General features: G+C 35.5%; 1 protein-coding gene across 1 annotated transcript in view; it reads right to left on the bottom strand.

The window, feature by feature from the left end:
- ADGRV1 (adhesion G protein-coupled receptor V1) overlaps positions 1 to 27,638 on the bottom strand; it is a 471,474-nt gene that overhangs the window by 428,909 nt on the left and 14,927 nt on the right. The window contains exons 2-7 of the mRNA XM_074360351.1: positions 10,141 to 10,325; positions 7,931 to 8,080; positions 6,767 to 6,862; positions 3,972 to 4,076; positions 2,495 to 2,608; positions 41 to 606 (exon numbers count right to left, since the gene is read on the bottom strand). Coding sequence (XP_074216452.1) covers positions 41 to 606; positions 2,495 to 2,608; positions 3,972 to 4,076; positions 6,767 to 6,862; positions 7,931 to 8,080; positions 10,141 to 10,325 — 1,216 coding nt within the window. The remainder of the gene's footprint in view (positions 1 to 40; positions 607 to 2,494; positions 2,609 to 3,971; positions 4,077 to 6,766; positions 6,863 to 7,930; positions 8,081 to 10,140; positions 10,326 to 27,638) is intronic.

Raw genomic sequence — 27,638 nt, 5'->3', positions numbered from 1 at the left:
ATATTTAAGTATTTGTAGCAACACAACATTTAAATCCTACCTTGATGTCGTATCTTCATCAATTATAACTGTCCTTTCAAACAAGACACTGTTGAGTGAGAGGACTCCATAAGGTTTGTCGTTTGGCTTAATGGTGACCTGGACAACAGAAGGGCCTAAGAGCACAGCATCTCCCTGTAAGGTATCTTTCAGTAACATGACATGAAATGATTCAGCAATCTCCGGTATGGCATCATCAACTATTTGAAATTTCAGGTGTGATTCATAAATAAAAGGTGGAAAAACAATAGTTGTGTTTGGCTGAAGATCAATGAAGTCTAAATTCTGCACTGCATGTGCTGTTGAATTCCCAGTTATAACAGTATAACTGATCAAAACTTCATATTCATCAGATCCAATCAGATTTCCATTGTCACCTTTTCCACGAACCACTGGGATTGTGAGTATGTGGTCTTCTTCGGGTACCAAATAAACACTCTGTACGAATCTCACAGGACTGTCATTTTTCTTAATGATGATCTCAACTGAGCTCCTAGGAGTGTTGATCTCAGCTCCTCCTTCAACATTTTTCAGTTGAATCAAAAATATTTCATCATTTTCTGGAACCTGTCAAAGAAATACAAACAGTGGCAAAACACCAATAGCCAAAACATGTGCAAAAAAACCCATAGTGTATAAAGTCCCTATGTTTCAATGTAAATACATAGAAATAAAGATTCTTTAACTGAAGGAAACAGATAAAGAGGTTTATCTGGTGTCCATTTACTAAAATATTTTCCAAAGGTAAATAACATGTTTTAGATAAAGCAAAGGTATTGAAGTATTGGTATAATGTCTTTCAACTTGATAAATCTTTAGATAACTAAAATGGACATAATTCTTATAGTTTCATCAGGTGGGTAGGGTCAGAAGCAGCATTAAGGTCAAATAATAACTAAGAATCTGAAAAACTACATTAAACATCACAAATCGTTAGTTTTCAATCATGTGAATTATTCTTGCTTCTCTCTAAATGGTTTCTAACTCAAGAGTTAAATATATGATACAAATCATACAATTTTCAAAATACTCATCACAGCTCTCTGGAGAACAAGCCATAAGAGTCACTATTAGGCAAAATGATGACACCATTAAAATGAAACTTCTTTTTTTTAACTGCACAGAAATCCTAGGGATAATCTTTACTGTGCTATTTGAGCTTTTCCTTCACTTTAAATGAATGAAAGTGAAAAAATACGTATGTTTACCTCCATCAACAGCAATATAAAAAGTAAAGCTATTTATCTCAAAAAAAGAAATGTAATATTTGATGATCTTTTCCCCCCAACTTTACTAAGGAATAATTGACAAATATAATTTTAATATACTTAAGGGGTACAGCATGATGATTTGATATATATATACACATATATATACATATATATAGAGAGAGAGAGATACTTAGTGACTATCAAGAGCAAGATAATTAACACACCCATCACCTCCCATAGTTAATTCTTTGTGTGTGTATGTGGAGACTGCCTAAGTCCTACCCTCAGCAACTTTTAAGTATACAAAACCATATTATTAACTACAGCCACCATGCTGCACATCAGGTCTTCAAAAGATGATCTTTTAAATTTACAATTAAAATATATAATTAGTCATTGCCCCAAATTATAACCTGTTCAACGTTTGGGATCTAAAAACAAAAGGTTTTTGTTAGCTTCCAGAAGATGAACTTGAGTTATCGATGCTACCTATAACTTCATTTTTTCAAGATAAATACTCTTTTCTAACAATGTCTTCTAATTCATTTTTTTCTTCTCTTAGGATTTGTTGTAATTTGGTTTCATGATATTTTGTGGGAAGGTAGAGGGATGATTATAAATTCCCAGCTATTCCCTTTTTTTCTGTTATATTACTGCGATTATTTCGTTAAAAGTCAAGTTTTCTTTTGATTAGCTCTTGGGGGACATCTTTGTACATATTGTTCAAATTCATTCTTTTCTTACCAGTTAAACTAGCTGTGTCATAGATTTCATTCCTTGGTAGCTTCGATGTGAAATCAAAAAGAACAAAAGCCTTCCTATGAATGTGAACATTTAAAATATCCAAACAAAAGAGTATCAACTGTAAGAGAATTTTCTTTGCTTTTATAGTAAAATATTTACGCTGGGTAAGTAATACTGTACCTGCTCAAAACTGAAATCACTAGCAAAAATCAATCCTCAAGGTTTACAGAAAGCTTCAATGTTTGTATTAAGGGTGGTTGCCAGTTACATTCAAGTTCATCACCCTTTAGATACACAATTTCATGTGAATTAAATAAGGTAAATATTAACAAGATATATTCCAAAATAGCTATTAATAGTTAAGGCATAATTGACCACAATACACTAACTTTACATAGGCCTGTGTTCTTGAATAATTTCAAATAGTGAACATAATTTAATACTTTTCATAATGTTCTCTAACACGTCTTGTTCCTTTCAAGCATTTAACACTATCGTACCTCATCATCAAGTACTGTCAAGTTATAAACTACTGTTGCTCTGCCAGGAGGAAACGTGATATTTCCTTTAACTGGACTTAAATCTTCTTCAGGTGGATTTGGGCCCCCCTCGACCTGCAAGAAAACACACAGTGCCATCAAGAAATATAAAATACTCCACAAGAGTAAGAAAGCGTTATTGTGATACCAGCTGACATATTTACTTAAAAAGGTTTTGCAAGAAGAATGATACTAACCTGTATTAAGTCTGCTTTTCTAATTGACAGTCAAGGCCTATAATATAATTATAAATCTTGACTATAATTATAGTAAACTACATGGTTTCTAAGAGCTTTCTCTTTTCTTCTCAACCATAATATTAAATGAGGAAAAAATACTTCTTTTCAAGAAAAGCATAAATGCTTTTTCTTGAGAGGAAGGTATTTAAAATTAGTATATTCTCTTACATAATGGAATCAAATACCAGTTCAACCACTGACGGCATAATCTTGGGTAAGGTATTTAACAACTGTGTGCAGCTTTTCCCTTATCTTGAAAATGAGCATAATAATATCCACTCCCCAGGCTACAGCTGAAGATTTAATAAAATCATATACTTTTTGAAAAGTATTTTTTAAGTACTCTGTGCCTGACCTCTTCTTGGTATTAAGGATATAGCAGTGAACAAGGCAAACTTCTTGATCACCAGGACCTTACATTTAATGAAAGGGAACAAATGGAAAATAAATAAATGTGTGTCCAATGATGATAAGTACTATGGAGAAAAAATCTAAAAGGGCATGAGGGAGGCTGAGTGCTGGGAAGAGGTGCAGTTTGCATGCAGTGATATTCAGCATGAAGCACTCAGAACAGCACCGGGCAGTATTAAGTGCTTCACAAATGTTAGCTGTAATCATTTCAACAAAACAATAGCCTTAAGACCCAATAAAATAACTCCAGACATCTACAAAGAGTTGAAAACACCATAACCTGATGATGTCTTATTGTTTCTACACCAATTTTTTTTCCAGTTTTTGGAGGTAACTCCTGTTAACACCATCCATCAAGTGTATTTTTTTAAATGTGGGATGTATATAAGCGGGAAGACTGCATATTAAGTAATTTTATATACGCCTAAGAAACCCATGGGAATTTTTTAAATTTATATCCTTGAAAAGATTTATCATGAAAGTTCTATGAATTTTATATAATTTACACTTTTATTGTTATTATGATTATTATTATTCAATTTGTGGTTTATTACTATCCTGTACCTAAAATGATAGCTTGTGTTTCATGTAAGCATAGTATATTCAAGTAGAAAGGAATACATTCGTATACTAAACATAACATTTAAAAGATAATGGAAGTATTTACTTTTATTTCATTTTCATTAAGGGTCATGTTTATTATAAAAGGATCTTGATTTCTAAATTTGTAGCCATCTGGTATGAACCCTAAAGTGTTACCATATAAAATTATTTCACAGCGAACTTACCTCAAAAGTCACAGTGACCATTCCATAGGTTCCTTTTTCTCTGATGAAAGTAAGAGGCACAGATTCATTTCTGCCCCTGGGTTCACTCGCTGTGACTGAGAAAGGCTATTGGGAAGAGCAAAGACCATCAGGCATTGATCCATCAGAGGTAGGAGGTCATGCAAACTATAACATGGGAATACTCAATTTCCACAGACAAATCAATCCACATTGCACACTAAGAATGTGGAGTTTCCTAGCATTCATTAACTGTAGCTAGTAAATGCTTAAAAGGTTAAAGTAATAGTATAGAAGAAACAAAACTAGTCAAGCAAAAGATGTAGGTTCTTGGTCTACTTCTACCAACAACTAACTGCTCTACTGAGGAATCTTAAAGGTTATCTGGTCCAAAGATGAAACATTCAAATGCTCCCAGTGGTCCAGGAGGTCACAGAAATGAGTTGTGCCTTAAGCTCAGAGCAGCTCCCTGGGACTCCCACTCAGCCTTGCCCCCAACCACTATTCACTCATTGGTCAAAGTGCCACTGAAAAACGGACAACTGCCAGCAACTTTCAGGACATGACCACTGAGGGGAAGAAAAAGCCAAGACTTCAAATACTGGAATGTGCTGGCATGGCTGGCTGAAACTCAGGGTGCAAGGGGGAAGTGGCCATATTCACACTAGCTAAGGCAGCAGGGCCCATCTCTCCAGGTGGCACTAAGTCTCAGTATCCCAGTCCATAAACAGGATCAGGAATGCCTGTCTCAAAGGGTTGTGATGAGGTTTCAATGAGATCATTCATGTCTAAGAGCTTATCCTTGTACATGACACACAGGAAGGGCCCAGCAAATGTTGGCTGTACTTACAATCATCATCATCAATGTTATCTTCATCATCAGTATAATCATCATCCTTCCAGGTACCAAAGTCAGCCTATGTAGTAACTACTGTGAGCTCAACAGTTACTTAGTTTAATTTTAATCAAACAGGGCAGGTGCTCAGTCAGAGGCTGCCTGGCAGCTCTGGGACCACAAGAATCAGGGACCTGGGACCAATGCGAGAGACTAGGATTCCGAGGGAGCTACGATATTTAATGCCAAAAAAGGAAGAAGGAAAGAAAGCTTTAAATCAATCAGCATGAGTTTGGAGATAAGCTGGGAGTAAGTTTAGAGAAAAGGCAGTAAGGAGAAAAATTAAGCAATTAGGGAGACTGGTTCATAAATAACTAATAATCCCCTATCATTCAAATAGAAGTGATTAATTTTTATAAATGTTGATATAATGGAGGCTACAAAATGTCTCTGATATTGTCATTACCCACGTATCCTTTTCAATAAAGATACTGCAACTATAAAGATCATATTTATCTATGGCCTACCTTGTTTCAAAGACAATTTAAGGTACTAAGAAAATGACATAAATACACCAACCGAAACTGGAAAATAAGTAACTGGAGAGTGTCATATTATTTTTTAGTAATGATAATTAGTAACATGATTCAAAAAGACCACATCAGGAAGGTTACTGTAGAGTAAAACTTACTTTAGATATTGGCAATATCCAATTTTACTTGAGATAAATTTTGTTTTATTTTAGAGCTAAAAACAGTTTATCTCAAGGAAGGACCCATTTTGCGTGGTTTTTTTTCTAAAGATAAAATCCTCTGAACACAGGTCTGGCCAGTGACACGTGAATATGGTGATAAGGGAGAAAAAATAAACTTCTGAGCAAAACTGAGGGGGATGACATAGAGTTTTAATCTTTAAGAAATACTAAGGGGGGAGGGTATAGCTCAGTGGTAGGCTGCATGCTTAGCGTGCACAAGGTCCTGGGTTCAATTACCAGTACCTCCACTAAAAAATAAAATAAAATAAAAAACTAATTTAAAAATCCATAAAGAAACCTAATTACCTCCCCACAACACATAAAAAACAAATAAAAGAAATACTAATTAATAAGAAAATCTCAGGGTAGGAACTGACTATAGAATTTTTAAGAGCTATAATGTCTGCTATTCAATTGTAAGTTTAATTGGTTTTTCCAGTATTCTTTCAATATATTTTTCTTGTCTCGAGTCATTCAAAATTTTCAGAGGAGGCTAACAAACAGACAGTGCTTTTTTACGTGGCAGTTGGGGACATCAAGCAGAAGGAACTAGGTTACAACATCTACTGCAGACTGAACGTTTGTGCCTCCCACCAAAATTCATGTTCAAATCCTAACCTCCAATGTGATGGTATTAGGAGGCATTTTGGAGGGGATTAGGTCACATGGACTCTGCCTTCTTAAACCAGATTAGTACCCTCTAAAAGAGACCCCAGAGACCTCTCCTGCCCCTTCTGCCATAACAAAACACAATAAAAAGATAACTGTCTGTGAAGCAGGAAGTAGGCCTACACCAAACACCAAATCTGCTGATGCCCTGATCTTGGACTTCTTAACTGCCATAACTATAAGAAATAAATTTCTGTGGTTTCTCAGCCACCTAGTCCATGGTATTTTGTTACAGCAGATGGAACCAGGACATCAGGGTTAGAGGCCATCAAAAGAGGTAACAAATGAATCAGGTAGAATGATCAGCAGAAAAAGATCAGGGCAAGAGATGACCATTCTCACTTCAAAGGACTCCTCACTTCAGAGAAATTTTAGGTAGAACAAAAGGACAGTCTATAGAATGTAGAATATGGATAGAGTTAGAGCAAATTTTATTTACACATCAAAAGACAGGATGATACGAGGTAACATGAGATGTAATCAGAAAATTTAATAAACTATTATCTAGCAACCACAAGATTAATCAAATTGAAACCATACCATATTAAATGAAATAATACCAAATGCATTGTCATTTGACAATATTGTCACAGTAACAGTCCTTGGCCAGCCAAGCTTTACATTTGCTGAAGTTTTCTAAAATAAAAGCCAAAAAATAAATTAATAAATTAAACATAATAAAAAAATTATTTTAATAGAATTTCAGTTGTTACATAATTATTCAGAATATGAATAAATATACAAGTATATTTTTAATGCACAGATTAAAAAAAAATTCAAATTAAATCAACATGGTAAAGAAGTCCCAAACAAGAATACTTCAAAAGAGTTTTGAAAACCATTAATCACTGACTGTTAAAATAAGTAAACACTGAGTAACATAATTATTCTAGTGTCATTACTAATACAACAGAGAATTAAGTAACAGTATGAAATTCTATTCAAATGTAATTCTTTTCTTATACTATAGAAGGTGCTGAAACTTCAGAATTAGTTATTCTATAAATCATAGAGCAAAATTAAACCTAAGATATTAAAACAATTTTTCTAGTAAATATGGGGAAAGTTTGCTACAGCATTTCTATTGATATTCAACAGCAGCATAAATGAATATGAAAAAGTGATTTACAAAAGCAAAACATGATTGCTTCAAGTATCATTTTCATAAAAATCATACCAACACAATCATTCTAAAAAACTTCTCAATGCACTTCAAAAAAATTAGCTAGCACTGTGTTAGCAGCCTCAACCTAACAGATCAAGCCATAAAGAACAATTAAACCTTAGGCTATTCAAGCATTTTTCCCAGGGGCGCTCTACTCTAAGGTACTGGGACCTCCCACTTCCATGCCTGCTTTTTGTATCCTTCTCCTTTGAACTCAGAAGTCACGGTCATTCTTTGTGCATCTGATAGCACAGGAGGGATAAAAGAGAAAAAGGGCCAAAGGGAAGACAAGGTTTTCCTGAGCATCTGTCATGGCGATTCCTAAATAAGCTGAATTAATCCAAAAACTAGCTGTAGAATCTTCTAAACAAGATTGTCTAAGGAATAACCAGACCGTGGAATTGCCAAAGAGACTGTCAATTCTGGCTTCTATGAAAATCACCACCAGTCACCTAAACTGGCTTATCTCTAGAGAAATTGATTTTTAAGCATTCTAAGATTTTTATAAGTTTAAGTTTAAGAGGGAAAGGAGGACTTACCTGTAAAGTTAAGTGAAAAATAAAAGTTTCATCTGGCTCTGGCAAATCATCATCACATACTGCTATGTACACTGTTCTATTTGTTTCTCCAACAGGTATAAAAGCTGCAGCATATGTGTCAAAAAAGTCTCCGGTGTCTTCTCCATACAGCTATCAATGCAAAACACAGTTCGTTCTTACATGACACAATGTTAGGATAAGCAAAATGGATGCTAACTGGAGCAATCGACAGAAAAAATACATGACTCGTCAAGTGACACTGATGCTTACAAGATGAGATGTGCAAGAACAAAACAAGTATTTAACAATTGATAAGAATCTCCTTTAAAAGCATTATTAAAAAAGTGATTCTATACAAAAATATTTGTTCATGCTCTGGAAGGCAAAGGAATCACACAGAAAAGTAATAATTATATAGGAAAGTAATGATGTGAATTTTTTCTCTGCCTCTTGATGGATCTGAAGTGGATTCCAGCAAACCTCATACGAAGGCACATTGCAGCTGAAACTCTCCCAAAGAAGAGGTGTAAGTAGCCTGCCAAAATATATCAGGAAAATCAGTGATTTTCCCTATCAGCTTCCAGGAAACTGCTCTTTCCAAAACTTTCAACCTGAAGTTTTATTTATATTCTCCCACACCACCAATAAAGACCCAATTCTTTTAGCATTCCAAACTTAGTAGTCATTACAAACTTATCCTTAAAACTTTTTAAGACCTCACTCTGTAACATCAGCATTGCTGATAAGACTCGCAAGGAGGCAGGAATTATGAAATTATTAAAGGAGCAACTTCTTGTGCAAATCCAAATGAGATTTCCTACATCAAAGAACTCAAAGTGAATAACTTAGCTATTAGAAAAAATATGATTTAGTATAAATAAAAAATGAAGCACCTCTATAGGGACACTGTAGTCAATTTCTAGTTTTCATTTACTAAAAAGACTTAGTTTTAAATACTTGAGAAATACAAGTAAGTTGTCAAAGGTGTTGCAAAACTTGTACTCATGCCTTAATATAAAAAGGGGCAAAGCCTTTCAGAAAGCATCAAATATCAAGAGCCACTGAAACAAAGAGAAAATCACAATAATTCAACCCCTAAAATCATTTACAACTTTAACAATGCAAAATATGCAAAAACTGATATGTATGTAAACAGTTTAATAAGAGCAACATTTACAACAATAAAAATTAGAAGCAACCTCAATGAAAAATTGTTCAGAAATGATTGGGAAATGACATCACCATCCCGAAAAGTTGTGAAAATGATAGTGTAACCTGAAAAAATTATTAGGATACAGTCAAAACTATTCGTAAAAGCTTGTTAAATGTAATATACACTCAAACTAAAAATGCAATGCACAAAATCGTAATACTGGATTTCTTTCTTAGGTAGTTTTTCTCCATTGTCTCTTTTTACAGTGTTTCCCAATGTGATGATTTAACCTATTGCTTAAAAACATTTTTTTGGCAGGGGGGCAATTATGTTTATTCGTGTATTTATAAAGGAGGTAGCGGGGATTGAGCCCAGGGCCTCGTACATGTTAAGCCTGAGCTCTGCCACTTGACCTATACCTTCCCCCTAAAACTTATTTTTTAAAACAAAAATTCCAAGTAGTTTGGGCCTCAAATATAGCATATGACGTGACTTCCTGGTTAAGCACAGACACAAATACATGTTCAAACTATCCATCCACTAACTACGTGGTGTGCAAGATAGAGCAAGAGTTTAACAAATTCTACTTAACTTCTACTTAAGTTAATTTCTCCTAAAAAAGGAGCTCTCTGACACAACCAAGGGTTTTTTTAATCGCCATTTTTCGACTTTTAAATATTTCATATACGGTCTCTAAGCCACTTGACACAATTATAAATTTGAGCAGTGTTAGCTAGAATCCAAATTACCCAAAATGACGTGTTCTTTTACTTAGAAATACTTCTTGATATTTTCGGGTTTTGTTTTAAAATAAATACATGAACACTTTAAAATAATCAGTCTAGATCTTTAAAACGCTATTATTGTCAAATATATGTGCTACCCTGGAGCACTTTATAAACCTCTAAGAAATATGAGAGGAATAAATAGTGTATCTGCAAACTGTTTATCATAATGGAACTACTCAGAATCTCAAACAGTTAAAAATATTCTTGTCACTGAAACTAAGAAATTTCATATCTATTTCTATAAAAACAGAAGCACAGTCATTTCTTACCGATACAACTGCAGTGACATTTGCTGGGTCTCCTATCCTTTCAATGACAAGACGAATAACTGTTGTACTTGTTTCATTAACTACAAATTCTGTTTGTCCGGCAAACCTTATTTCTGTCTCTCCAAACACAAAAGGGATGAATAAAGCTGAAAGAAGATTTACTAATAAAGATGCAGAGGGCATCCCTATAGGAAAAAAAAAAAGATTTTTTTCACAAAACATACCCAATATATTTTCATTAAATTGCGCTGTCTACAGATATTAACACAGATGAAAAGTTAATAAGCAACTAAGACATGAACACATCAAATATTAAGCCATCCAATTCACATGTGTGACCACAGAAATAAGTCAGAAACCACAATCCTCTTCTATGGTTCTGTTTACTATCCATAACTTAACACATTAACATAGTAGTTATAACGAGCCTTAAACTTATTTATTAAATTCAGTTTTTAAAAAATTTTGTCCCTCCAATTTATTCTTAAAAAAAATTGAGCAGCAACATAAAAACTGAATTAAAGCCCCACCTTCCCCCAAATGAAACTGTAAAATACAAGCCAAAACTGAAAGTTACCAAATGGATCAATAATCTTACTGGGCGATTATCTATCTGATGATCATACAAACATGAGCGAACCCCTGAAACCCCTGAAACATAAAGCAGCTGAAGCTAAAACTTTCCTGGTTATCTCTATTTTTTCCTTAATTTTGTCTTCTTTGAGAGTACTTCTTAAAAACTTTTAGATATTGCAAAGAAATGCTAATCCTTTCAGAAAACTGAAAGAAAATTTCCAGGACTTCTCCCACTTTGCTGGCTAGAACACTAATACCACTTCTTAGAAAATGTCCATATTGCTCTAAAACTAAGCAAATTTGGCAAAGTGTTTTATTTCTTTTCCTAATTTCTACTGTGCTCTTCTTAGTACAGTGTGTGTGTTTATGAGTCGTCAATATTGTTCCCACTTTCAGCACTGCGTGATTCAAATGTTTTCAAAAGCACAACAGTGCAGAGGCCTTTAAGAGATCTGCTGTTTTGTAATGTAGATGCACCTCTAAAAATGTGAACAATTTATCTCACGGATCATTAAGATTCCAAAGGATTATGTGATCAGTCACACGAACGTAACAAGTTCACGCGTTTTAAAGAAGGGCTGCATTATGTACTCGATGAGCCAAAATGCTTCCTATTAATCTTTGCCTTGGTCAAGAAGTAATAAAATTTTCATGTATCTGGTATTTCCACATGGCTTCACATGGCTTTATATTTAGGAACCACCAAAAGTTTTGTGAGTTTTGATATATTTTAGGGTTAAAAGGCAATTTTCTCAGTCAAGTATATTCAAACAATGCAGTCTGGGATTGCTTAATGATGCCTCACATGTTTATGGCTGGAAAATCCGTAGACAGGGATGCAGAGTTCAGACAGTGTAGGAAAAAGATGGAGACCAATAGGGACAGAGATTCTGGAGGATGGGGCCCTCTCTCTAAGAAAGCCTGCCATGGAGCTAAAAGACTTGGGAGAAGAAATAAAATAGTTCTCCCTCACCAACTGCAAACTCTTCCCCGACTTCTTAGCCAGGTAAGTGTACTATGAGAAAGGAAAGAAAAAAGATGTGAGAAAGAGAAGGAAAACGGGAACGCCTAGGTGAAGCAGGAAAGTAAGAATTCTGGGCTAAATCAGAGACAACAGAAGATCTTTTGTGGAATTCTAAAGCCAGAATGATTTCACATCTCACAACAAATAGTGGGAAAGAAATAAACTAGGGAAGAAAAAGAGAATATAGAAGAGGGGGAAGGGGGAAGGAGGTAGGCCCAGGCCTTGGATGCATTAAAAAAGACAACTTTGGTCTATCGTGATTTTGAAAGCAAAATCTCAATTCCTTAAGCTGAAAGAAATAAGAAGACACTTGAAGTGCTAAGTGAGAAAGAGTGTGAGCTATAGTATGAGAAGGGGAAATCATGAACGACTGGGAACACAAGTTCTCAAAATGTGTTATGCATAAGGAGCAACACCCACATTTGTTCACCTGCTGATTCGCAAACTCAGAAACTCTGATCCGGTGAGTTTAGGGTGGGGCCCAGGAATCTGCATTTAACAGGCAGCCCTACTGATTCTAATACAACTGATCCTTGGGATGCCCTTTGAAATACTCCACCCAAGAGTGTGAGAAAGTGTGGGGGGTGTGTCTTGGAGTAGACACACAACAGACCACACTGGTAGCTTAAAGTTAATCACTGAGTTTTTCAGTGCAGTATGCTTGAACTTGCTGTAGGCTTGCTCAGACACTTCTCTACATATTACTATACAGTGTTTTAAGATTCCATGTATCCTGAAGAAAACCTGTAATAACCTATAGAAAGTAACTATATAACAGCAGATGCTTAAATAGTGTTGTTCTAGGTACCTGACACACAATAACACATTTAATCTTCACAACATCTCTATGAAGAAGGTGCTATATCATTAACCCCATTTTATAGCTGAGTGAACTAAGGCACAGACAGATTAGTTAACATTTGCACTGTTATTTAGCTAAGTAACTAGGCAGGATTTGAACCCAGGAATCCACCCTCCAGACTCTGTACCCGTAACCACACAAGACTGCCTCTTACATTTTACTCCTACAAGTCACACATCCCCATCTTGACTAATATGGTAGCCTATTCATGCTACACTTTTCCAAGCATTTAAATATTTCAAACTCATGCACAATAACCAAAACTACCATAAAACTGCACAATCACAAAGTTTGCCCCTTATTATTCTGATAAACATTACATTTATTTAACCAAAACTATGGTTCTCTTGACTACTTTAAATATTTAACAGCATCTTTTAATGTCAGGACCTATGAGCTCAAATGGTGCATTCTTGCAGTTTCCCAGACAATTAGAACTCCTAGATCTTGTGGTTAAGTCAGTAAATCCATTTAAAATTGGAGCACATCAGTGTTTTCAAATTATGCAAAATGAACAAACAAGCATGATTGGAAATGCCTCAAATTATGTGACATCATTGATAATTTAATCTCCTCTGCTTTCATCTTTTCAACTTGTAAGAAAAGTTGTTGAGGCAATGTAGGCATTCAATAGAAGTTAAAAAATAAAGAAAAATCTTTAAAAGTGAAGTTTGCATTAGAAGACAGGCATAATTGCACAAATGCTGAATAGTTTCTTTTTTAGGGCAACTAGGTACATTTTCCTCTATCATACCAAAAAGCTACTAGCCTTTCGAACTCCCTTTATTAAACTCAGAAGACCAGGTATTAGTAACTGACACAAAACATAAGTCATTCATCTATTTCAGGTCACTTTTCTCTTATTAGATTTAATGAATGCTTTACATGACCCATCACCTACTTAAAATTTCTCCATAAAACGAATTTCAAACAACACATGTTTAAAGATCATAATGTGCTTAATTCACATTGTCACAATCGCGAAAGAATAATTTTAGCTTTACTCAGTCATTCCTCTACTCTGTAACAGCATCATATTCCAATATTCAAATCCTCTCATTTCCAGCTATCCATATTCTCCTCACACCTCCCACTTTCAGTATGATTCAAAAAAAGAAAGAGAGAGAGAGAGAGAGAGAGAAAGAAAGAAAGAAAGAAAGAAAGAGAAAGAAAGAAAGAAAGAAAGAAAGAAAGAAAGAAAGAAAGAAAGAAAGAAAGAAAGAAAGAAAGAAAGAAAAAGAAAGAAAGAAAGAAAGAAAGAAAGAAAGAAAGAAAGAAAGAAAGAAAGGAAAGAAAAAAGAAAAGAGAGAAAGAAGGAAAGAAGGAAGGAAGGAAGGAAGGAAGGAAACAAACTATTCTTGCCAGTAGAGCTCTAATCTCTTAGATCTCTTAGCGTGTTAAACTAACAAGAAACTTAGGCTACCCTCTTGCTTCTTGTTTCCTGAATTATATTATGAAGTTTTGACAGAATTCTGATAGTACAGAGTCTTGGGTTCTTGGATTTTAGTAATCATATTCAGCCTATGCAACAAGACACATAATTCTGCAGAAAAAAAAAATCACTTCAAAATTAAAACCAGGAATGTATTAGAGTAGCTCTTACAATGTAAACTGGTTGCTTTCAGAAGAGCAGCTTACAGTTTGGTGTAATTTCTGTGTACTGAGCACCTGCTATACAATGTGTAACACTCGTTTTAATCACTGAGGACACAAAGATCCACAAGAAACGGTCCTTGGCTCCAGGGCACCCACAGGGATGGGCATATGATTCAGATCAGGCCAATCAAAGCCAACAAGACACAATTCTGAGAATTTTGCTTAAACATAAGGATGCTGATTCCCTCTACTGCTGGATTCAGGATCTTGCTGACTGGGGCCAGTTTCCTGCGAAGCCTGAAAATGAAGCCAACACAGCCAAAGACAGAGCCAAGAGGTGGAGAGGAGCCAAGTCTTGATAATCAAGCTTAGGTTCCAGAATCCAGTTTTACCCTTGCCTTTTCAGTTGCTAAGGCAATAAATTAAATTTTTTTGCTATAGCCAGCTTGGGTTGGATATTCTGTCACTTTCAACGTCAATATTTATCCACTAAATTGAAATCTGTGACATTGTGAACTCATGTTAGGATATACCAAGTGGAAGGTCCCTCTGTCTCTGCTCTAACATTAAACAGTCATAGTCTTTTCTAAACATTTGTGAAAGGACACCACACTGGCTTTCTTTCCTGTTTCCATGCAATTTTGCCACCATCTATAATATTTTCCCCTGTACCTTGAAATGAACAATGACCAGTGAGGAAATGTAGGACACACAGACAAACCAAAACTGTCTTCACAACAGAACAAAGCAGGGCAGGAGAACACAAAGATTCAGTGTTCTGAAAAAGTTAATGCCCATCTGATTGTCATAAGGAATCTCAATATCATACGTTTTTAAATTAGCCTAGCATTAGTTCCTTTCTCTTGCTTTTTTCCTGGATGCCTAGCTTTCTTCCCTTCTAAAAATGTGGTATTTGCTAATTTTATTCCTCACTTGTATTACTTAGCACACAAACATACTAAACTCCATTTATAAAACAATATGCACCAAAACAATACATTATAATAATCATTGAATTCTAAATCCTGCTTATCTAGGATATTACCTTCCTCACATCTTGCCTCTTATTAACAAGTACGCTAGGAAAAGTAGAAAGTATAGTATATTCTGAATTAAAGGGGATAGTCTTCTACTTTAACTTTTAATAAGTCTGTAGAAACAGAACAGAATAAAATAAGTAAATGAGAATAAGGACCCAATAGATGACATGTATTGAAAAACATGAGAATTCAATTGATTTTGCTGATTTTGCAGTAATTAACTTTCATACAATACTTTCACCAATTTAAATGTTAACTTTGTCTTTTTAAGTTTCACAATAAACAGTTGCACAACCTCTGTGAATGACAGGACAAGGTGAAAAGACAAACATTATTGAAAGGATACATTGACCTTTTAGCTTCAGCTGTTGCCTTGCCAATGCCACAGCAAGCATCTTCCCATGGTGCAACCACCAGGTAATTCATACTGAAAATATGATCCTAATGGAGCAAGGTTTTCAAGTTTAGAATTACTTGAATTCTATTACATTTACTAAAGGGCATTCTAAAACTATAGAATTACTCCTGTGGAACATGAGAAGTTTCATTTATATCATCAATTATTCAGCTTCTAAGAATTCTTAATCTGTGTTATTTGTATTTGGCAAGTACTAACAAAAAAATGGCCTTCTCCTTCTTCCATACCAAAACAGAATTTAAATGTGCAACTCTCAAAAACAAAATAATGTTACAAATTGAGGAAATGCTAAATACCTTTCAATGATAAAGAAAATGGTCTCCTTATTCAGACTATAAGTAATGTTTCTTAGCTTTATTTTTTACTTACTTTATAATCTTAAGGAATATATTTTATTTTAGTCATCTTTAAATAACATACATACTTGTGGTACAATATTAAAAAGGAAAAAAGTAAACAGTAAAAAGTAAGTCTCTCTCCCACCAGTCCACACCTGCCATATGCTGCTTCCACCCACAGTCCATTATAGTAACCAACTTCACCTGTCTCTCAAGAAAGATTATATGCCTATATTAAGAAGTATGTCTATAGGAGAAAATTCCTGCAGCAAATTCTGTTTTCTTCTACCTATAGACTACAGGAATCAACATATTTTTTCAAGCCAGTGGTTAACAGAGAGATAGATACTAGGTGTCCATGTAGACACTCATGAGGGGAACATGTTTATTGTTTTAACTATACACCATCATCATTGTAGATCTCATCAATAAAACAACAGTTTCCACTGCCTTTTACTACTTATCCATTCTGCCTTTTGGCTCAAAAACTGCACTGCTATTGATCTCTCCTCTTCTATCTGTGTAAGTGTATATAATTTTTTTCAAAAAAAAAAAAAAAGCCCTTTACCATAAGATTTCAGGTCATATACACAGACCCAGCATTAAAAGTGTATACCTAAAGCTCGTATTTCCCCAATTTTCTTAAATATTCAAAGTGACTTTAATCCTGTCTGTCATGGTTTTAACCAAACATTCTAAAGTCTCCCATTAAGTGATACCAACGGTTTACGTTTATCACTTTCATATTTTCAACTAGTTAATTTTCTTAATCATTCACCTACCTTTGCATTAATCATACATTAGGAGTCAAAGTACCTGGGATCTAGTCCCCAATTGGGTGATGGTTTTAGGGGGGTTCACTGTATTATTCCTCCTACTTTTTGCATGTGTTTAAAATTTTCCATAATAAAAAAGCTTTCATTAAAAAAAATCTTTAAAGGTTCCTAACTGAACTTAAAATAAAATACAAACTTCTTATCATGGACCACAACACCCAATATAAACACATCTTATCTTTTCTGTCAAATACCACTCTCCTGCTTACGTACTAAGCCACACTGGTGCTGCAGAGCCTTTCCCATATCTGTGCCATGGCTGGTTGCTCTTGAGGCCTAGGACTCTCTTCTCTTCCACCTGTAATTTACATGGCCCTTTTTTAAAATCTGTTACTTTTTTGAGTAAATGTCACCACCTTTCTATTCTCTGTACGTACAGAAACTTGTCCTCTGATATCCTCCTCTCAGCCTTTTGTCTTTCATTGCTCTCATCACAATTTGCACTTATTCTGTCTCTCTGTCTCTCTCCTTACAACAAAATCACTTTCAGGACAATGAACTTGCCCATCTTGGATGTCTTTGCATTCCCAGCACCCAGCACAGTCCTTGGCATATAATAGGTCATCAAGATATGTTTATTCAATGAGAAAACGAGGAAGGAATAAGTTAACCCATCTTTTTAGAGTAGTGGGAAGACAGGGAAAATACAGCGTCGTAAAGGAAAGCAAGAGTCTCTTCCAAACTCCCTTGCCTTACTTAATTTTATCAGGACCAAACACAGTGGTCTTAACTTGGACTGTGAGACTCATAGCATGGCAACAGACATGAGGCTTATCCATATTAATAATTTTTAAAAGTATCCAAATCTTGAAGGTAAGGAAAAATGCATGCGGCCTGTACTTTCAATATCATACAGGGCACAGATCTGCCCAAAATTTAAAGAAATGTACTTTGTTTCACTCAACAATTGTTTACTACTGATAAAAGGTTTCAGACTTGGTGAAATTATATGTAAATTCAGAAATTTTCATACGGTAAAGGTGCCAATAATTTTTGTCCAGTGAAGTAGATAACCTAAAGGTCACAGTTTTTTTGCCCAGTAGGACATTAACCAGCTTTATAAGTAACCTAGAAATCTTAACATTCCTTTGTTAATTTTCTATTACATACTTAGCTCCTCAAAAGCTCTTTGAGCCAGTATTAACATCCTACTGGTTCCCTCATTAATCGGTTGAATAAAATATTTGATACATGCTTATTTTATATCTGTATGAGTTATGCTTATAAACTTTTGTGAAGCATACTTTACTACAATAATCTGCTTTGTTTTGTTTTTTTCGGAAGTGTAACCATGACAGAACAAGTCACCCTGGCACACACATAGGACTTTGGTTCCATAACCATATCAGTAAACAATCCTACAGTTTGGACCAATATTTCCAGGAAAAGAAGCATGTCACTGAACACAAATGAGGTAAGTAAATACCTGATACAATACATAAAATCTGATTTCTATCTTATTTTCAATTATTTATTTTTCCATGAGATCATGTACTCTCATTTTCATAAGTCACCAAATAAGCAGACCACAAAAACCACTCAAGATGCTCATATTCGGACTACAAAATGCCCACCAGAGAAAAAGAAGGAACAGTATACAGATGCTTCAATTCCAGAGCTACGTGGGGCTCTCAAAGATCACGGGTTTCAATCGTGCTCTCTCAACTCCACTTTGGCAAAACACAAAATGAAAGATTCACTATACTAAATCCTTCGAAGAAAATTCAAAAGCAGTAAATCAAGTCAAGATTTGTTCATGCAGCTGCCAGATCTGAAAGGTATCTCCGTCAAGAAGAAGTAAGACACTCTTGGCTTTTCGCGCCTCTGAAATAAAAGAATCGTGTGTCTAAAGGAAGGTTTCTTGAACCACCATTAGATGGCACCCCTCCATCTTCAAAAACAATCAATAAACAACAATTTCTCAAATTGTGAAAAGAGGTCATAAGAATTTAAAGACAGATTTTTGCCACCTGTAACTCTTTGCAGACAAATGCAATTTTTAATTCTCCATTGAACTCAAACACAAAAATCACAAAAGCAACTTTCTTGAAATTGAGATCTCACTAAAAACAGCTCTAATTAGTTCTAGTCTTTCCTCTGAGATTCAGTATTACCTAAAAAAAAGAGAGGGGGTCTCTCAGTCACTTTGTGTAGGTTTCTTTCAATTCTGTACCTACTTACTGGATATCACCTGTTTTTATGGAGAATTGAGACACTTTTATTTTCTAAATGAATTATTTGCATTCGTGGCAGGTAAGGGAGAGAGCTTCATGTTATGAATCCAGAGGTTTCAACTCAAAGAGACCTAGGGATGTGTGTTTTTCAGCCTAAACTGTGTTTCTAAAGATACTAAAATGATTTCTGCCAAGATTGAAAATGTAAAAATTCTGCATTTTTAGAAAAATGGATTTCTAGACTATTTTGAAAAATTAAGGAACTGGTAAATCTAAGTCCAGATTTTTACATGACCTCAACTGGCTGGATCTGAGCAGCAACGTTAGAGTATTTGCTCTCCAGGACCTGCCAATGTCTCCTCAGACTAGGGTCAAAGAGGAAAGTAAAATATTTCTTATATTTGTGCCATTCAAATATGGAAAAACAGGCACAAGGGTGTGCCCACACATATTACGCATGCACACATACGCAAATTGTGACTGCCTCCCAGCAGAGTCCCAGGAATTTTATTTTACAGGACAATGGGAAAGCATTCCTAGAATACCTCGGCTTCCTGCCATAAATGCTACGAAGCATCTAGCTGAACACCGCCAGGGCCCCTGGGGGTGTTGAGCCCCGAGGCACCTCTGAAGCAGAAGGTTAGTATTGCCTCAGGAGTCAGACTTGGGCTCCACTCTAGTCACAGCCATCTTCCCAGCTATGTGACTTTGGACAAATCAACTCACTTCTCTGGGCCTCGAGTTCTCTCAACTGCTAAAGGGAGGAAAAATGAAACGACAGCTGGCAGGGGAATACATTTAGTTCTTTGGTCTCGCCCAAATTTTGTTAAGATAAAGTAGTTTCTTTAAAGTAACTACACTGTCTAAATATGTAATGTTCAGATAAATTAGGTAAAATGCTAGAAGATTACCTATGGACCAGCTGAGTAATTCCTCTTTCCCATTTGCAAGGTAACATGCAGTCTGTTGTCACTTCCAGCAGTCATTTTCTAATTTAAACAAATTACCCTTTAGATATTCAATCTCTTCAATTAACAATTTTCAAATTTTCCACAGCACCTCAAGAACTATACAAAATTTTAATGTGAAAGTAAAAAGCTTAATTTGAGACCAAAATATTCGAACACCTTCTACTCTGCCCCCAACTTCTATAATCCTCCACACTTTGAAACATGTGAAACCTAAGACTGGATGACAAACATCTCCATTCCAGGAAATCTGAAGCCAGTGACCTCACAATATTAATTTATTTCTCCATCTGTCTCACCCACACTGAACACGTGAGAAATAGATTCCATGTCATCAGTGTGCTACAATGTTCTGTCTATATATTTGTCTCTAAAGGAAATCAATGAGATTAAGCTTCTTTCACTGGCTAATTACACAGAATGGTTTACAAATAAAAAGCATCATGATAAAGCTGAAAATACATTTTTATAAAGTTCTATAATGCTTGGTAAGATTACAAATATCTATCAAGCAGACCAAAATTTCCAAATGCTAAAATACTCATCACTGAGGTCATTAAACACTGTTAAGAACCCTCCAGAAGCACCACTAACGCCAGAATAAACTCATTTCAAGCTGAATTTTTACTGATAAAATTGTTAATAATATCTACCAGAACATTTCAAAATTCTAAGTCAAAGTCTGAAATTTGTCCAATTCAGGAAAAGTCTATACAAGTTTATCAATAATAGATCAGTGAGATAGGTCTGAGCTATAGAAAACATTTTGCAAGGTCTTCCGATTTTTAATTATAAATACTGTATTCGTTAGGACTGATTTAAACTTACCTTTACAGAGAAGCAAATGCCTTATAACATATTGACTTTACTCTTTATTGCTTTCATGAATATCCTGTGTAACTGTGTCTGTACTTTTCTCAAAGCATTCTTTTTAGCTCATCTAATTTTTTTCTTCTCTTACCTTACATTTCCACTCTTTTGGGGCTTTTACGGTCATGATCCACTGCCTACACGTTCCAAAATTAAATGGTTCTCTTCTTTCTTCCTCTTAAAGAATACAGTGTTTGTTTTTGTGGTTTTAAACGGAGCCCAAACTTTGTTTCAGTACTATGCTGGGGATTGGGAGGATAACGGAGTTGGATGTGGAGTTGGATGTGATTACAATTTTCTCATGGCTCTGATGTGACAAAAATTATTAATTCCTTGGGATCCTTAGTATATAACAAGTATGAACCAGTTTAAAACACCCAGTGTGCAAATATATCACCATGCCATTATTTCTCCAAGTTAAATGCTATCCAAGACTCCATGTACCACATTGGAAAAAAGTCCAGTTTCACCTCCTGGAGGTCCTTTATTTATATGCTCCAAGAATTCCAGGGCTTATGCACTCTTAAAGGAGGTCCGGTGTCTCCCAGTCCCGACTGCTTCAGCTGCCCCTGAGCCTCAGAACCTGGTGCTCTGTCTGCACCTGGTCCTCCTCCATCTGCTGGGTCTGCTGCATCAGGCTGTGGCCCTACTGCCATGTTGGCCCCAGCTCCTGGCCATGGCACAGGTCAGCATTATTTTCAGAGGAGTGTTACCTGCTGACTATACCACTTCTTCAGTGTTATCTTCAGCCCTCAGAGTCCCTAACCAGCTCCGTCCAGCCACAGGGCTTAGTGTCAAGTCCTCTTAAGAGTGTAGTCTTTTCATTCACGTAGACAAGTTTGAAAGAGCTTAAAGGAAACCCACATGTGGCATGTGGACCCTACTGATGTGCAGTAGGTGTGTCTAACATTCATTTACCCTTCAACAACATTCAAAAAATACTTACTGAGTCTCTACTAAGCACCAGGCATCGTCTAAGGCCTGAGCACGCAGCAGTAAACATGACCAAAACCAACACATTAGAATAGAATTTCATTTGGATTTTTCTCCTAGGTAAAGAAAAGGTAAATCTTCATTAGATCAGTTTTTGCCACCCAACTATACCTTCTACACTAGTGTGTAAACAGTCACTGGAAAATGAATTATACATCTTAGTAAATTCAAAATTAGAGTAAGGTTTATTCTTCTTTGCTTTCATTACTGTATCTGAATGCCCATCAATAATAACTGCCTACCTTTAAAATTTTATACTTCAAACACTTTAGGGGTTTTATTTCCTTTTGCTCAAAATTCTCTCTTCCTTCATTACCACAGACTATTCCCAAAATGGAACGCCCATATTCCTAAGAATAATCCAACACATATGTTTGGACCCTATTCTTTGGTGTTTCTTTAAGACCTTACTCCTAACAGTCTCTCTACCTCCCCTCTTCCTTCCCCTCTCCTTTCCTCTCTCCCGCCCTCCCTGTGCCCCAAATGCAGTCTTCTTACCTACAAGTAATTCCCTATCCTCAGCCTTGCCTCCTCTTCAAGCTTCTCCCTCAACTCTATCCTTTCCTTCAATATCAAATTTAAACTTTCCCTCTGAAAGATCTCAACGTTTCCTAGTTCCTATAAAAGATTCCCAATTCTAATTCCTAAAGTCTCATATAAGCTCCAATCAATATTCCCCAAGTGTGCTCTGCTCAATGCTATGCCCACATTTTGACCAGACTAAAGAATTTTGCTGTGAATTATGTGTAAGAAATAAATTTGTACAGATACTGTACATACCTTCCTAAATATTTAAAATACTTTAAACAAATAACAAGCACCAAAAAGACCTAAACAGAGACTTAACTTTATTTAATACATTATTTCCCAAGCCTATAACAACTACAGAACAATATTCCCCTATTGATATCTATGTACATCCTGTAGAACTAGACTCATATTGTCAACTACCTAGACACTTCCATCTAGCTACCCCACAGTTTCCAGTAAACTGTTTTGACTACAGTAGGCAATAATCCTTGTTAAAATCCCAATCCTACATGGTGAGCTTGAGACACTTTCAAATGACTACTGGGCATCTCCATACAGAGGCCCTACCAGTCCCTCAAACATGTCTCAAATCAAAAATAAGTGCTACACTTCCCAACCTTCCCCCTCTGTCCCCTGCCTCTGCATCCTCATAGCAGAGACAAGTTGAGCACTTCTCTTTTATAAATCGCTTATAATATTATTCTTTGATTTGAAATCCGCCATCTACTACTCTCTGGTCTCCTTAAGGGAAGTCATGCTTTATTTATCTTTGCATCCTCCTCTGCACTGAGCCTAATCATATTTCAAATCATTGATCAATACTTTTTTAATATATATTTAAAAGAAGAAAGTACAGATAATCCTTGAACAACATGGGTTTAAACGGCATGGGTCCACGTATATGTGATTTTTCAATAAATACTACAGTACTACACAACCTGTGGCTGGTTGAATCCATGGCTGCAGAACCACAAATACAGAGGGCTGATGATGGGGACTTGAGTATCCGCAGATTTTAGGATCCGCGGTGGGTGCTGGAACCAATTTCTCGCAATACTAAGGGATAACCGTATATCACACAGATTTATAAACACTAGTTTTAAGGTCACACTGCTTGAGTTAAATCCAAGTTCAGTCCTTACTCTCTGCGATAGCTTGGCAAGTGGCTTAGTGTCTCTGAAGCTCAGTTGTATCTAAACCTCAGACTTCTCATGAAAATGAGAGATTACATCATTTATGTCAAAGTCTAGTAGTGAGGATTAGATGAAATAATATGTAACACTCTTAGCACACTGCTTAGCTGAGAGTACCTACTCAGTAACTGTGCATTATTTTTAATTCACCCAATTCATATTAACAAAGTCATAACCTCCACAAGGATGTATCAAGAAGGACTTCAGGCTGAAATTATTTTTAGCAGCTAAGACAGGAATTCACTTTAAATGTCACTGATTAGTTGACTTTTTAAATCATTTCTAATTCCCAAATGGCTAGTTAAGTAATGAGTCATTAGCAGGTATGCCTTTCCTTCAGCAGGTCTCTAGTTATTTTGGCCCTTTATATTGGTTTGCTTAACCCCTCTCTAATTTAAGGTGAACAATTTAAACTATTTTGTCAATATAGTAACAATGGTAGATAATCTTTGTGCAAAGACCCATTTTTTAAGAAGTAATATATGAAAGCAATATGAAGTCATTAAAAATCTTTTATAAAAAAATGTATAGGCATGAGAAAATGTTCCCAGATAAAAAGTAGGACAAATACAATATCATATTATGATAGCATATTTAAGTGTCCATTTTCACAAATAACAGTAGTTAAATGAATACATAACATGGGTGATATGAGTCTACTATTATAGCAAGTTGGAATTAAAGTGCATTATTCCACTTTAAAATTGGATGAAGCCACTTGCAACAAGTTATAGATAGATGCAAAGTCTTTACTACTCCTTCCTTGAAGGTGGAATCTAATTCCTCTTTTCTTGAATCTTGGCCTTAGTGATTTGCTTGACCAATAAAATGCAACAGAAATGTGACATTCTGGATCTTCTGAGGCTACGTCATAAACTGTTTTGAAACTTCTGCCCAGTCTTTTTGAAATGCTTTTTGAAGCTAACCATGACTTAGGACATCTGACTCCCTTGATTGGGGCTGGCATGTTTTGAGGAAGCTCAAACTAGTCATACAGAAAGGTTGCATGGAAGGAGAGATACTTGGACAACTTCTAGTTGTCCACCCGTCATGTCCAGACATGACATCACAACCCAGACCAGCATGTGAATGACCTCAGCCACTATCTAGCTTTAATTCTACGGTAGACCCCAAGCAAGAAGAGCCCCTAAGCCCTTCAAAACCCAGAGCTGTGCAAGATAATCATAAATTAGTTTCAGTCACTAAGTTTTGGGGCAATTCATGTATACAGCTATAAATAACTTCAGTATCTCTGTTCATGAGCCTACCATTTTAATATACATTAATTACCCAAATCTAATGTGTGTCATTTTAATTCTCATTACATAATTATTTAAAATAATGAAGAATGTATTATGAAATATCATAGAGCATATTTTAAATGAATTTTATGATGTAATATGTTAATCTAAAATAAAATACTTTACATAAAAAATAAATACTAACCATACAAATACATTTATGTATACAAGTGAGTGTCCACATAGAAAAGTACTGGAAGTATAGTGGTGAACTTTAAGTAATAAAGTTTAAAGATATTGTGCTGTTTCTTTGTCCTTTTCTATGTTTTCCTAAGTCATTGCATTTGAATATGTTTTACTTTGGTCATTTCTGATTCTGTTTTTGAAAAGCAAAATACCAAGAAATAGAAGTCTGAAACTAAACCCTAAAACTAAGATCATTTAACACACCCAACCTAACACTAGAACTGTACATATAAACTACAATCCAAGAATTACAATCCCAGAATTACATGAATGTATCAAAACAGGGAACTTCTAGATATGTTCAGTACCTAAGTGTTTTTGTAAAATAAAAAAGGTTGAAATACCATTTAAGTAGAACAAGAATATCGACAAACAAATCTCTTATCATCTTTGTACTTTTCCTAAGCTCTTTTCTTCCTTATCTTCCATTCTCCATTTTCTTCTTCCAGGGGGAATGCATGACTTGAGAACACAGTTTCCCCTACACACATGTATTTCACGTCCTTCTATGAAATCCTTTATACCCAAAACTTCCCTTTGAAGAAAACTCACGAGTGAAAAGGAAGTCTTCAATAGAATTCACTGTGTGTATAAACTTCCGTATCTTTCATCTCTTGATTTTGCCTGAGGAGATCTGGTGTCATGAACTGAAATACAGGGAGATTTTTCTGATAATGCAATGACTCTCTCAGACTTACTTCTTTTTTTATTTTGCCTTTGATCAATGCGTCCAGGGTATAGAATACTTTGAAGTTATACCACCCACTCTGCCCTCACTTTCTAGCATATAATTGTCCCTTCCTTCAATCATAAAACGTATCTAATTAATTGGCTTTTTTTAAAAAAGATGTATCATTTTTCTCTGTGTTTTCTTACAATTCATGAAAAACAAAGTTTCTTAAGTATTATTTTATATATATACATATTCTTTATTGAAGTATAATAAGTTTACAATGTTGTGTCAATTTCTGGTGTACAGCACAATACTCCAGTCATATAGGAACGTACATATATTCGTTTTCATATTCTTTTTCACCATAGATTACTACAAGTTATTAAATATAGTTCCCTGTGCTATGCAGTATAAACTTGTTGTTTATCTATTTTATGTGTATTAGTAGTATCTGCAAATCTAGAACTTGCAATTTATCCATTCTTATCCCCTTCCCCCTCTGGTAACCATAAGTTTGTTCTCTATGTCTGTGAGTCTGTTTCTGTTTTGTAAATAAGTTCACTTGTCTTTTTTTTTTTTTTAGAGTCTACATATAAGTGATGTTATATGGTATTTTTCTTTCTCTTTCTGGCTTATTTCACTTAGAATGACATTCTCCAGGTCCATCCATGTTGCTGCAAATGGCATTATTTTATTATTGTTTATGACTCAGCAGTATTCCATTGTACAAATATGCCACAGCTTCTTTATCCAGCCATCTGTCAATGGACATTTTGGTTGTTCCCATGTCTTGGCTATTGTAAATAGTGCTGCTATGAACATTGGGATGCATGTGTCTTTTTGAATCAAGGTTCCCTCTGGATATATGCCCAGGAATGGAATTGATGGATCATATGGTAAGTTTATTTTCAGTTTTTGGAGGACTCACCATACTGTTTTCCATAACAGCTGTATCAAATTACATTCCCACCAACAGCGTAGGAGGGTTCCCTTTTATTCAGACCCTCTCCAGTATTTATCATTCATGGACTTTTGAATGATGGCCATTCTGACTGGCGTGAGATGATACCTCATTGTAGTTTTGATTTGCATTTCTCTGATAATTAGCAATTCTGAGCATTTTTTTCGTGTGCCTATTAGCCATTTGTATGTGTCTTCATCGGAGAAGTGCTTGTTTAGTTCTTCTGCCCATTTTTGTATTGGGAAGTCTTATTCTTCCAACTTTAAATTTTAACTTCATCCTATTTTAAATCCAGATTTCCATTTAAACTTACAAAATCAACTGAAAGGGTTGAGGTCGTGAGAAGTTAGTTAGATCAGGAGTCAAAGTTTTACAAGAACTGGCTTACTTGAATTTCTCTTCTAACTTGGACTTGCTTTCCCATAATCATAGCACATCCCTGTCCACTCTAAATATCTCCCATTCCCCTAAGTTCAGCTACCCCCATAACTCCTTATTCACTTGTGATTTAGAATATACTGGAAGCACTGCAACACAAAACATGATTGAGAGGGCAAGTGGTAACTTCCTGCTTCTTGAATCACCTTCTCATGTGGCTTCCTGATGCCACATTCATCTGGTTTTCCTTCATACTCACTAGGTCCCCTTCAGCCTCCTTTGCTAGATCCCTGTCTTCTTCCCAATGTCTACGTGAGCGAATATTCCAGTCCCCAGGCCCAGGCCTCTTCTCCACCTGCACTCGCTCCCACTGTGAACTCCTTCACCTCACTGCTCTAAACACAACCTTCCTGATTTACATCTCCAGCCTAACTTCTCCCCTCAACTTCAAATTCATGTAGTCAACAGACATCTCCAGGTGCAGATAATTGTTTAATCTAATTTTTATTTTCAGAATATATAGTGCACTTACATGCATACAGGTTTAAACTTACATTATAACAAGGCATATTTAGAGGAT

This window comes from Camelus bactrianus, chromosome 3 (assembly GCF_048773025.1).
Source record: "Camelus bactrianus isolate YW-2024 breed Bactrian camel chromosome 3, ASM4877302v1, whole genome shotgun sequence".
Taxonomy (NCBI): Eukaryota; Metazoa; Chordata; class Mammalia; order Artiodactyla; family Camelidae; genus Camelus; species Camelus bactrianus.
Note: the sequence above shows the minus strand (reverse complement) of the source record. Positions and strands in the feature narration are given on the sequence as shown.